At 41.1% G+C, this 13,153-nt stretch overlaps 1 protein-coding gene across 1 annotated transcript in view; it reads left to right on the top strand.

Moving 5' to 3' along the window:
• Positions 1–13,153, top strand: part of oca2 (oculocutaneous albinism II) — a 57,187-nt gene that overhangs the window by 17,714 nt on the left and 26,320 nt on the right. Inside the window, exons 11-16 of the mRNA XM_061737054.1 lie at positions 903–968; positions 1,339–1,395; positions 2,540–2,664; positions 5,090–5,228; positions 9,738–9,870; positions 12,945–13,092. Of these exons, the coding sequence (XP_061593038.1) occupies positions 903–968; positions 1,339–1,395; positions 2,540–2,664; positions 5,090–5,228; positions 9,738–9,870; positions 12,945–13,092 (668 nt within the window). The remainder of the gene's footprint in view (positions 1–902; positions 969–1,338; positions 1,396–2,539; positions 2,665–5,089; positions 5,229–9,737; positions 9,871–12,944; positions 13,093–13,153) is intronic.

Raw genomic sequence — 13,153 nt, 5'->3', positions numbered from 1 at the left:
TGTCTTTAAGTGTGTTTTTTTCCCCGTAACTTGTTTTTTTCTTGATTTATACACATGCTACAACACCGGACCTACTCGTTTACAGACATTTTGCTTTGACATATTTACTTTTCTTTTGTGTGAAATATTAATTCAGAAGTAGTATATTTCAGACTGTATAGCTGTATAGCTACTGCTGTATAGCTACTGCTGTATAGCTGTATACTGCTGTATAGCTACTGCTGTATAGCTACTGCTGTATAGCTGTATACTGCTGTATAGCTACTGCTGTATAGCTACTGCTGTATAGCTGTATAGCTACTGCTGTATAGCTACTGCTGTATAGCTACTGCTGTATAGCTACTGCTGTATAGCTGTATACTGCTGTATAGCTACTTCTGTATAGCTACTGCTGTATAGCTACTGCTGTATAGCTGTATACTGCTGTATAGCTACTGCTGTATAGCTACTGCTGTATAGCTACTGCTCTATAGCTACTGCTGTATAGCTACTGCTGTATAGCTACTGCTGTATAGCTACTGCTCCGGCCCGTGCCTGTGTAGGGGGAAGCGGTAGAACCAACAATAGTTACACATGAGGAATAAAGTTTTATTTCAGGAGGAAAGATGTAATTTACTCACTTGAGAACATTTTGGTCACAGAGCCATCGTTAGTTGAGCTAGTTACACCTACGCTACTCCTGCTGCATTTCATCTGTAAAAAGGAAAAAAAGTTGTTATGTTAAAGCCAGAATCTGACCCAGAGAGCAGTTAATAGGAAATTGTGTAAGAGTGGCATTTATGATATCTCCTTCTACTTTACAATTCTGCTCTTATTATGATATCTGATGGTCCTTTATCAATGTCCTTTGTTCTTCTTAATAAATCCCAGTCATATCTAATGAATTTCTATCCGTGTGACAGCGGCCCAGCCTGGTTACTGTGGTCGAGTGGATCGACTACGAGACACTGGCTCTTCTGTTTGGGATGGTGAGTGATGTCAGAGATCTTCACATGTTCTTTTACTCAACTAAGTCACACAGAAGAGTTTATTCAATGCTTGTTGAGGTTTTGAGACTCGGCTTTACCCCCCCTTCTGTCATTTGACTCAACAGAGTCCAAGGAAACAAAGATGTCTTCATTGTCATGAACAATAAAGTTGACAAGAAATAGTTGGATACGTTTTATGAATGTACTGTAGCTATTAAAAAACACTGAGCCTCATTCAATCCACCTTTTTACCATCTCTAATCTAAATACAACTTTCTCAGCTGTTGTAACTGTTTTTTCAATATCACTGTGACTCTGTTTTGTTGCATGATGGGATTTCTTCTGAGCTAACGTAACTTCTCTGTCACAGATGATGCTTGTGGCCATATTTTCAGAGACCGGCTTCTTTGATTACTGCGCAGTGAAGGTCAGTGAAAAAAGCGTTAATCATACAAATCAGTCATGTGGACCATGAATGTATATATTATACAGCATTGCATCATGAATAATTTGCATGTTTGACGTGGACCACCTGGGCAACTACTTGACAGATCTTTGGGAATAGCTGCCCGCCGTTGAGTCAGGGTCGACAAGCTTGGAGCGTTTTCCAAATTTAGCAGCTATACACACGGGGACTTGACCCAGATTTAGGAGGACTTTTTTGAAGTCAGATGATCTACGGAGTTTGGATCTCTATGTTTACATCCCTGCGATACACTGGTGACCTGTCCAAAGTGAACCTCTTTCTCTCGCCTGTAATTAGGCTCCAGCAGACCCCCGTGACCCTGCAAAGGATAAAGCGGGTATAGATAATGGATGGATGGATGTTTACATCTTGACTCAGAAATAAAACTATAACAATCTGCCAAGAATGACATTTGCTTTGTTTTAGAATGTCTTGCAAAAATAGGTCTTGAAAATAAACTGGAACTATATTGAGAATGGTGAGAATTGACCTCTCTCTCTTTTTCAGCTTGAAACACTTATACAAACTGAATGTTTGTGTATTTCTGCTTGTTATAAAGTGACAAATTAGTACATAATGGTTTTGCAGAAGATAAGACCTTCATCCTCTTTGCAGAAAAAAGGGATTAAGGTTTTTCAACAACAGAAAAACTACTGCAGGTCACACAGTTTCTTTCCCAAACACTCGGAGCAGATGATGGAGGGCAAATCTGTGCAGACCTGCAGAACAAGGATCATACAGACTCATGAATTTTAAGTGCGAGTTGGACAAGGGCAGGCGCTCCGACATAAACACCTTCAAAAAGAAAAGCTTGGTACCCATGAGACAGTGTGCTTTTATGCACAAAAGATGGCCACTCTGAACCAGACCATGGTAGTGAGAATATCTCCTACATTATATGATGCATTTAATGTTTACAGAACTTCTCACTCCAACTCAAAATGAAAGCTTATTTTTACATTGAATTATACATGTCATTGTAAAATAATGTTAGATCCAAGTGTATACTTTTGTTCCCTGGTTCATCATGTACTGAGGATGTTCCTTTAATGACCAGCTGATTGCCCTGAACCTCATCTTGTTCTTATATGTGTGAACTCTGCAGGCTTACCAGTTATCTCGAGGAAGGGTGTGGCCCATGATCATCATCCTCTGCCTCATTGCTGCCATTCTGTCTGCTTTCCTGGATAATGTGACCACGATGATGCTTTTCACCCCTGTGACCATCAGGTACATTATAGGAACAGATGGAAAAAACTAAAATCTTCTGTTGTGTTTAATTATATTCTCTGAACATAGCTGACGAACATACTTTACATTCCTACGAACAAAACCACTTCAAAGAGGAAGAGTCTCACAAGAAAACGTTACATCAATGGCTGAAACTCAAAATCTCCTATCTGAAAAATGCACTCTCCTCAGAGAACAACGAAAGAACTTGTTTTCGCGAACAATCATATTTTTTATGAATAACCAATAAATGTTACACTGTTTTTGGACAAGATCATTATACTATGTGTTACAAGACCAACTCTTCCACTTTGGCAGAGCTTCAACCCTTTTTGAGCTTTTGAGTTTTGCCCATCAATATGTACGTTTGCCTGCATGTTTGAAATGCTCTGTTGCTACAATATCCAAACAACGAGATGATAATTGTTTTACTTTTAGTTTTGTATAACTCGCCCTGATGTCAGTTGATACATTCAGGAGGAACAACGTGGCTTCTGTCCTGTTCATGGAGCAGTGGCCAAGCCTTTCACCCTTGTTTGAGTCCTGGAAGGTCAGGGAGTTTGTTCAACTGGTCCACATGTGCTCTGAGAACTTGGCATTCAAGCATGTCCTGGGGGTTTATATCCTGTGGAGGTGCTCCAGGAATATGGGAACTATGTCCGTTGGGATCTGTTGGTAATTTATTCCAAATATAAATAGAGCGAGAGGTTTTTCAAGTGTGAAGTGGTGGGGATGAGAATGAGCTCCTCCAAATCCGAGGCCACGCTTCCCAGTTGGAAAACATCAGAATTGAGGTTCTGCCAAAGCGGACGAGTTCAAGCATGTCAGTAATGCCGACTCTGCACCGGTCTGTTGTGGTGAAGAGTGAGCTGAGCCAAAAGGCAAGGCTCTCTGTGGATCTGTGGTTCTTCCTTCACCCGTTGGCACGGACTTCAGGTAGTAGCCGAAAGAACAAGATCCAGTCAGCTGAACCCTTTAGAGATAGGGTGAGAAGTCGGGGGAGGGATGTCTCTTACATTGAGAAGAGCCAGCAGAGATGCTTGAGGCATCTTCTCAGAGGTTCCTGGATGGATACCTGGAGGTGTTTTGGGCCTGTGGAACAGTGGTGAGATTATCCCTCTTGGCTGGCCTGGGAATGTCTTCGTATGCTCACCGAGGTGCTGCAGGAGTTGAGCAGAGATCGGGAGGTCTGGACCCATGATCTGAACCCAGACCAAAGAGGGTTAATCAATTCATAATAATTGATAAAAAGCATTGAAGCTGAAGCATATGTATGTTTTTCTCATGCTTAACTGCACCAAACTGTTTCATGTAGCACAATTGAATAGTGATAAGTGACAACAATAGAGTACAACTTCTCTTGAACTGTCAGTCTGCTATGGCAACTCTTTTCATCCTGATTTTGAAGTTATGCAACATCACTTTGTGCCAGTTTCACTTCATGTGAGGTGGAGGTATATTTCAAAGTGTAAAGGGAAAAGGCATGTTAAAGGAGCTTGAGGCCGGATTGTGGCAAGATTTATGAAAAAAATCCGTATACATTTTAGGTTTTCTAGTAATAATGTCAGATGAAGCGTTCCAAACCCAAAAGAATGAGCCCTCTAGTGTATCTCTCCGTTGCCTTGAACAGGCTGTGTGCTGCAAAATGTGCTGCAATTCGGTCCCGAATTTCCCGCGCTGGGCTGTGGATGTGACGTCACATGACGCTGCATGCGCGTTCTCCCCGTTCTCCCGTGCCGGCTTCACTGTTGGCTGCAGTACCCCCAACAGCCGTCGTGGTGAAGGGTGGCGCTAGAGAGTCTCATTTCTTAAAAGGAGCCTCAAGCTCCTTTAAGTTTTTGGGGTCTTGAAAATGTAGTATTTTAATACTTTTTGAACATTCATTGTAAATGAATGAATGAATGAAACTGGAGTTATTTTTTGTTTCTCGGAACTTCAAACTAGTTTCCCAGTCAAATAACATGTTGACATTCAAACTTTACAAACATAAATTAAACAATGTATTATTGCAATTAAAGTTAAGTTTGTATTTTGGAATGTAAATCCCAAAATGTTGTCATTAAAAGGTTTTGCACATTTAATTTGTGCATCTAAACATGCTGCATATAAATATGATCATTTGTGAGACACTGGGATCAATTAGCTTTTTATGCGATCAGATATTAAAGAAACAAAAATGAATCTGCTCCAGTAAAGCAGGTATTGTACACACTGCTGTGTGGCTGTTGTTCACTCGCAAAAAAACACACATCCAACCAAAACTGTGCCATAATTTGTTACCGGGCCAAGGACTTTGTGGCTATTCTGCCCAGCACTGACATTACAGCATTAATGTGCTCATCTTCAAATATTATTTTTATATTCCTGTGTCCATGTCTCCCACCCTCTTCAATCTAATCAAGAGCTTTTGTGTCTGATTTTGCAGGTTGTGCGAGGTGCTTAATCTGGACCCTAGACATGTCCTGATTGCAGAAGTAATCTTCACCAACATTGGAGGGGCTGCCACAGCTGTCGGAGATCCACCCAACGTGATTATCGTGTCAAACCAGGGACTGCGCAAAGAAGTAGGCACTTTCACAGCTCTCCGCTTAAACAAGCTCTCATACAGTGCAACAGCTGAGCGCAGTTTAATCTCACTCGTGAACTAAACACCCAGGATGTGTGTGACACAGTGACGGGGATTACTGCTTCTTATGCACAGATGTTGCAATTCAGGTGAAAGATAAATCATGGAACATTACTAGAACTGTGCAGACGAACTTCTCCTCAGAGCTGTGTTTATGTGTGCAGACCAGTGAACTACACATCACTGATACTGGGAGGAGAGATGCTGGCAGCGTGGTTGGCACCTCATGGGCATTTCCTACTGCACGGTTTTATGTAATTATGAAAGGAGGGTTGGGGGTACTTTTCCTGGTTTTAATCCTGACTGGAGACTTGCTGTGTGAAGATTGGTGCGTTCTCCCCGTGCTTTTATGGGCTTCCTTGAGGTGCGCCTGCTTCTTCTCATAGTTGTGTTAAGCTGGGGATTTTAAACTGTCTAACTGTCTGGTGTATCTCTGTGTTGACCTTGTGATGGACTGGTGACCTGTCTGGGGTCGATTCAAAAAGTCTTGCCAGATGAAGAAGGATAAAGACAATGAAAAAATGAAAAAAAATATTTCTGATAACTATCGTTCCGGAAACTGGGTCCTTGCTGTTTCCCGTTCTGCTAAAACTAAACATTGGGCATCAGCTGGTGCTGCATGTTAGTCACAAGAAGACAGGTTGAGTGTCAAGAATATTGTGGTAACTAGAATACTAATCATGGTATTGGAACTGCATTAACAGCAAGGCAACGATACATCAGAATATCATAAAATGATTTTCTAATCTTTTCTTTTCTAATCCACCAATAAAATCCACTTTAAAAACAATCAACTGAAACCAATAAATACTCCCCAATGAGTGAACCTTTTTTAAAAGAGATCTGCAAAAGGTCACTGACTGTGTTGATCAGATTTCCTTTGGCAGTTTAGCTTCACAGTCTCGGGGCTTTGGCCGCAGACGCCCCGTCACCACTGGTCTTCAGCCGTGCATCTGTACGGCTGCCCAGAGCCTTAAAGTCAGGAGTCAATATTAAGATCTAAAAATCAATTCTGAGACTTACTGGAGGGTAAAATATCTGCAATGTGTTCAGCTCTCTCGGACAATTTCCATAGTTTGGTAAATGGGTTCTGCCAAGTCACTGATCTTTGGTTGAGACAGTTGAATAAGTTATTTCATTGGACATGAGAAGATGAAAGTATCTAATGCGGTCTTTGTGCCTTTAAAAGATAAAATATATCACATTTGAGAAACATTTCCATTATGAAAAGTGCACAACTTCCTGACTGTCCTCTCATAGTCCCGACCAGGTCCTTCATCAACCTACTGGTTATTTCCCTCTGAGGTAAACGTGTTATGGCTGAGACCGATGTTGCTGATGGTTTTTGTGGGCTCTCTCCCACACGTTTATGTTCACGGTGTCTGCTCTGCGTAGTCTTTCTGCGTATTTAAACAGATGTGAGTGCTGACTCTCATATATGTTGACTCGGTGGATATAAATGAAGATGTAGTGGCAAGTGAAACCAAATTATAGTTATGCTGCAGCCTCAATAAATCACAGGAATTAAAAAGTCACGACAGTATTTTAAGGTGGTTGCACACTGTTAGAAACTGCTTTTGCAGTTGTCTCAGTTAGAAGTTTGCAGGGCTTGACGATCAATTCCCTTTTTAGACTTTAATAGACATAATTAATTTGTGGATTGTTCACTTAATTACCTGAAGCATCTCTAATTTCCCCTCTCTCCACATATTCAGTAATTTGGTTAATGCCTTCGGAGTAGTCCGTGTTTGTGTGACTCACTCGGCTGCTACAGCTACAGTCTGTTGGTGACATGTAATACTGGTATGACTTGTCTTTAATTAAAAAAAAAAAAGACAGCGTCGCTCCTGATGTTTGAAATAATGTGGCTGTACTCATCTTTTAAACAGTTAAGACATTCTTGGTTCAGATGTTTAACCAAGCTGCGGTTGACGCCAATAGAAAAAATAGTAGATGTAATATCTAATTGTTGTGTTGCTTTCATCTACTTTCATCTGCTTTTTACGATGGATTTGTTGATCAAATGAAATAAGTGATTTGAATGATATTTGCTCCTCAGTATGTGTGCATCTTAGTATTCTGAAATACTGACAGATAAACGTTGTCCTGTACACAAAAATGACATTTGTGAAACAGCACAACAACCTTTTGGGTTTTTAGTGAGCTGTGTGACTAATTGGCTAATTTCTAGCCTTCACTCATGCTGCCACATCTAGAGTAGACGTGACATTTTCCCAGTTGCAGAATGTGGCATTTGTACAGTGTGTGTGACTCTGGCCTTTGTGTGTGCAGCAGTATGTGGTCCGCTACGAAATACAGTAGCTTCCACCACACCAGGCATCCCTTTCCTTTTTCCTTTTCAGAAGGCGGACAGGATCCGCTGGAGTGGCATTACCCTGGTGAAAGAGCTGCAGGGAACAAAGCAGCGACATGCTCACGCGCTCGTGTCTGGCCTCTGATAAGCACAGCTTGTGTGTGCATGCATTGTTTAATTATCTGTTGTTTGTTTGCACACTTTCTTGTTTATGTCAAGGGGACTTTTGGGAAGAATTTCAGAGGCAGACAGTGAAATGCGTTTGAAGGTGATTCTGGCCGTCCTTTCTTTGTCCTCTGCTGATTTGTTTCAGAGCAAAGTAACATGCTGGACAAAATCTCTGCATTGTTTCATAGTTTTACAGGAGACACGCTTTTCCAAATGGCTCCTTGCCAGCCAGAGTTGTTGAAATTGGAAACAGTCCAAGAAATACCTGTAACATATTTGCAAAAGCTGCACCATATAAGAGAATAACATTAACGCTAATTAGATCTATCTATCTATCTATCTATCTATCTATCTATCTATCTATCTATCTATCTATCTATCTATCTATCTATCTATCTATCTATCTATCTATCTATCTATCTATCTATCTATCTATCTATCTATCTATCTATCTATCTATCTATCTATCTATCTATCTATCTATCTATCTATCTATCTATCTATCTATCTATCTATCTATCTATCTATCTATCTAATTAGCCTTAATGTTATTCTCTTATATGGTGTAGCTTTTGCAAATATGTTACAGGTATTTCTTGGACTGTTAATTGTTCTTTCCCCCTTAAATACAAATATCAAATCCAAAGTATCATAGTTTCCAAATACATGAAGTTGCACAAGGAGCGTTCTCAAAGCCAGAACAGTCTCTGGCACTCACTTCACAAGCAGGTTTCCATGGAAGCAGAGTTCTGTTCAAAGAGCGGGGCCGTCAGATGACTGTGTGCTGTAGGTCTGTGTACTTCTTGAGTCATTTGTAAAAGAGCTGACGAAGGATCCTTCAGCATTGTTCATCTGACCCCTCTCCCTGCTCCCATTTTTTATTCTTTCAAAGTCAGATCCTGTAGGGGTCACTATTAACCAGTTATATCATTGACTGCACTTTCATTCTTCATACTGTGCAGTTTATAATTTATTATCTAATTAAAAGTTAATTTAGCATAGATAGCATAATAATGTACCAGAACAAATTTCTGGTGATGTCTTCTGATGAAACTCAAGCAACCCTTAGATCTACACTTTATTTGACATATAATGATGTTTAATGGGAAAGTATTTGGCATCTTTATTCTTTTGCATATTGCAATATCTGCAATAATCAATCACAGTGATACACAGGGTCCTCATTTTGTGTACATCTAATTTGTGTGGCCAAAACAGCTTGGAAGCATGGAAACGAGTCCACTAAGGCTGTCCTCCCAGGACATTAGCAGTAACTGTTGCAAGATGGGGCATCTGTGGACCCGTGGATCTGGGGAATCTGGGGTCAGTGCAACACATTGGGTTCTTGTATTCTTGTACAGTCTCTGTGCAGTTTTTGCTTTGACTTGGTCAGAAGGTCTATCTGGCTGAGGATGTGCAGCAGCAGGCATCCGCCATCCACTGTATTTACAGTATTACCCGCGCCAACATGAGCCGCTTTGATCCATGATCCAGACCATGTGTCCATTTTCCAAAATGTGGAAAAAAATGCTGTAGGACGGTTGAGACGCTGTTGCTATGGGCAATGTGCTTTTCTCCAACAATTTTTAAGAGGGTTGTTTGATAAAAATTACACTCCTGAAAACATGTCTCCCATCACAGCACACTTGTAATAAGATGATGACCATTTTCAGCTTTGAAGGGTAGATGTGAATGAATGAAGTAGACTGGAGAATACTTTGTTAAACATGCCTGTTTTCATTTCTGTCTAGTTCAGACTTTTCCATGTCTTGCACATCAAAAACATTGTGATCTTTTCCTTCACCAGTCCACATTAGCCTACTCTACCTCGTATTAGTCCCATAGCTTTCATCACTGTGTGCATTTTCTCACCAGAATTGGTGTCCTGGCTCATTTAGCCACATCTGACAGCAACTTTAAGCAGAGTGTGAATGTCTAACAGAGTTTTTTCTGTGTGTCTTACAGGGGATCGATTTTGCCAGTTTCACGGGGTACATGTTCCTGGGAATTTGCCTCGTCCTTCTTACCTCCTTTCCTTTCCTACGGATGCTCTACTGGAACAAAAAGCTTTACAACAAAGAGTCAATTGAAATAGTTGGTGAGCAACAATGAATTGAGTTTCTCTTTTTTATCAGCATTATTATTATTGTTATATCTAATATTACCAGGAAATAAATCCCCTCAGAGTGAACCCTATTCACTTTAACCCGGTAATGGACAATGGGTGAACAATGATCTGGCAGTCAGTTGAAAGTCATCCATAGCCCAGAGCTTCAGCTGACAGATCTAGACAGCTACGGTTAGCCAACCATGGGCGAGGTCCAGCAAGGTGGCTCCTGATCTTTTTTTTTTTTCCCACCTCAGATACCAAGTTCACCAAAAGTGCAAAGTAATGGTGATTAACATTCAAAGACATGCTCCTGCATTAATTTGTGGCTTTATTCAATTTTATGGGAAAGCTCCTGGTTTTGTGTATTGCCTTTTGGTACTCCAGTTTCCTCACACGATCAAAAAACACGTATTTGTTGTGAATTGGTGATTTTAAAATTGATGGTATGTGTGAGAATACACGGAAGAGCGGCTCTGGGACGGACTTGCAGCCTGTTCAGAGTTTACTCCACCTGTCACCTGATGCCAGCCGGGTGGAGTCCAGTCAACCCACAACCCTGAACAGTTTGAGGCATAGAAAAGTGATTATTAGTTAATAAAAGTGGAGCTCTCTATATGTGCATGATAACTTTAAAACTACCTTTAGGGTTTGGAATGGTCCTCACGATGAGATGGTCCTCCCTAGCATGAGTTGGGGTGAAACACCCTCTGCATCTCTAAACAGCTCATCTCCCCGAGAGCCTGGTGACTCACCCGCTGTCCCAGACATGATTCATTTCAGAAAATCCCTTTACTCTGATGTTCGTTTGTTGGCTGTGACTTGCTGGGAATAGAAATAGAGATTCACTGATTCAGGCAGCCGCCTGGGAGCAGCACCGGACTTCCGTCTTCTCTAAATGTGCTGTTTTATTATCAGTTTCCCTATTCTGGTGCACCAGAGATCCTTTATGTGTCCTTAATTATCCAGAAACAAAAAAGGAAAACATGCTTGAACATCTCTTAAGACATGGCACTGTCCAGTGGCATAAAAATATACGTTAGAAGGAATTTATTAGGATATGGGTTGAGATAGTGGGGAGGACCCAAATGTATGAGTTTTCAAGGAGAAAGGAGTTGTAAACAGAAAAGTGTTTTATTTACCTTAAAGTGTGGCACATACAAAGAAAAAGCAAAAAGGGGATCACTAGAAAAATCTGAAAAAAAAACAACCAGGTAGCAGAGCAGGTGGGAAGGTGCCAAAACAGATTGGTAGAAAAACAGATTTAATTAAATTAAATTCAAAATACTTAATTAATCCCCGAAGGGTAATTGATTTTCCAGTATAGCCCACCTGAGAGAGAACAAAACCAGCAGGGAGGAATAGAAAGACAAGTAACGATATACTCAGAGGGCTGACGAGACCAAGCGTCAACCATCTCACTTCTGCATTAATGCAACTTTTGTTGCAGTTCCTCGACTGACCGATAGAGGTTTGGGTCCAAAAGCGAGTCAATGTCCACTGACTCCCACACTAAATTGTACAACTTTAGAGCAGAAATAAACATATTAATTATATTTACAGCCTAGTTCAAGTAACCATTTTGGTCACAATTGCTTGATTTCATATTTATGACAACTCTCAGGGTGTCGAATTTATTTTTACCAAGCCAGGAGAGTTGAATAAATGAACTCAACATTGTGAATATTTTAATGAACTCAACAATTGTAAGCCGCTATCACATGGTCATCCGTGGTTGTCATGCTACCGTCCTTCGCAAAGCAACCACCCGTTTGTACAAACCCAGTCTCGGCCAAACGTGACGCCATCGAGTCAACAAGCTGAATGGTGTATCCCGCTGTAAATGTGTGATAGCAGCTCTGCAGATATTTCGGCAGGCTTTGGCTGAAAGAGCCGGGAGCAAAGCTAACTTTAATTGACATGCAGCGGGCATGTTTCCGCCGGCTTCGAAAGCAAATTGCTACACCCTGCAAGAAGAATAACAGGGTTCAAAACCGGTCTTCAGAAACCAATGGGTCACGTGACCTAATGCTAGGTCCATTGTTATATACAGTCTATCCAATCAGGGAAATTAGGCCAAGGAAACAGAAAATAAGACAAAGACAGATCTTAAAAAGTAAAACAGGAAGTTAACAGAAACAGACAAGGTCAGAGGAGATAAAATAAGACAAGACCCGTGAACATCAACATCAAACTGAACCCAGATCCCATCAGAAAATACCAATACTAAAGAACAAACCCAACCACCACAACCCTACAGATTTAAAACCCCATGGTGTGTTTGGCCCAAATAAGTCCTTGTTCCCCATCCTAAAACTTTTTTTATGCTGCAGCTCTCTGCAGTTGGAACCCAGATGGAAAAAGAAATAAAGTTATTTATGTGAGATTTTTAACAGTTCTTCTGGAGAGACAGTCCCTCTCAAGAGAAATGGTGGGGACAGTGTCTCCGCCAACAGAGATCCTCACTACAGGCTCAGTGACCATTAAGCTGCACAATAATCCCCTCGCTGCTCCCTTTACATAAGTGAGAAAGACTGACTGGAGCTGCACTGCCACGGAGCTGCAGACAGACTGAATGAAGATATTGCTGATTATGGTGGCAGCTGTTTAATGCAGGCCTCAAAGTCCATCTGTAAAGCCCACCCTGTGGAGTTTCTGCTCTCCCGCCAACCTGGCATCGAGGATGTGGTTAAATCAGCTCAAACCCCCTGCCACTTCTGGTAATTGTGCAGATTTGCTTACAGGAATGTTTCCTGCTCCTCTTGTTAGAGACTATTAAGATCACCTAGCAACCTTCTATAAAAAGGATGGCCCCTACTGATACCTACACAAGGGTCCAACACCCTGAGGCTTTATCTCTTTTTCAGCATTCGCTGTTCCTGAGCTGACCCCATCTCCTGGATGCCTTATTCCATTCAGAGGAAGCTTGTGAAAGATATTGAACAACATCTTAATACCCTCTGAGTCGCCTAATCTTTCCCTGTGTTATTACTAAGCATCACTACTGTCGAGCTCGGTAATTTGTGTCCAGGCACTAAACAGGTTTGTTTGTCATGTTCCTTCAGAGCTAAAGCACGAGATCCTGGTTTGGAGGCAAACGGCTCAGCGTATCAACCCTGCCAGCCGCGAGGAGACGGCCGTCAAATGCCTTCTGATGCAAAAAGTGCTCAACTTGGAAAATTTGCTGCGCAAGATGATGAAAACTTTCCAAAGGTTGAACAAAACGTCATCTAAACTAACATATTTATTATTATACATTTTTTATCATCTATGA

Source organism: Cololabis saira, chromosome 13 (genome assembly GCF_033807715.1).
Source record: "Cololabis saira isolate AMF1-May2022 chromosome 13, fColSai1.1, whole genome shotgun sequence".
Taxonomy (NCBI): domain Eukaryota; kingdom Metazoa; phylum Chordata; class Actinopteri; order Beloniformes; family Belonidae; genus Cololabis; species Cololabis saira.
Note: the sequence above shows the minus strand (reverse complement) of the source record. Positions and strands in the feature narration are given on the sequence as shown.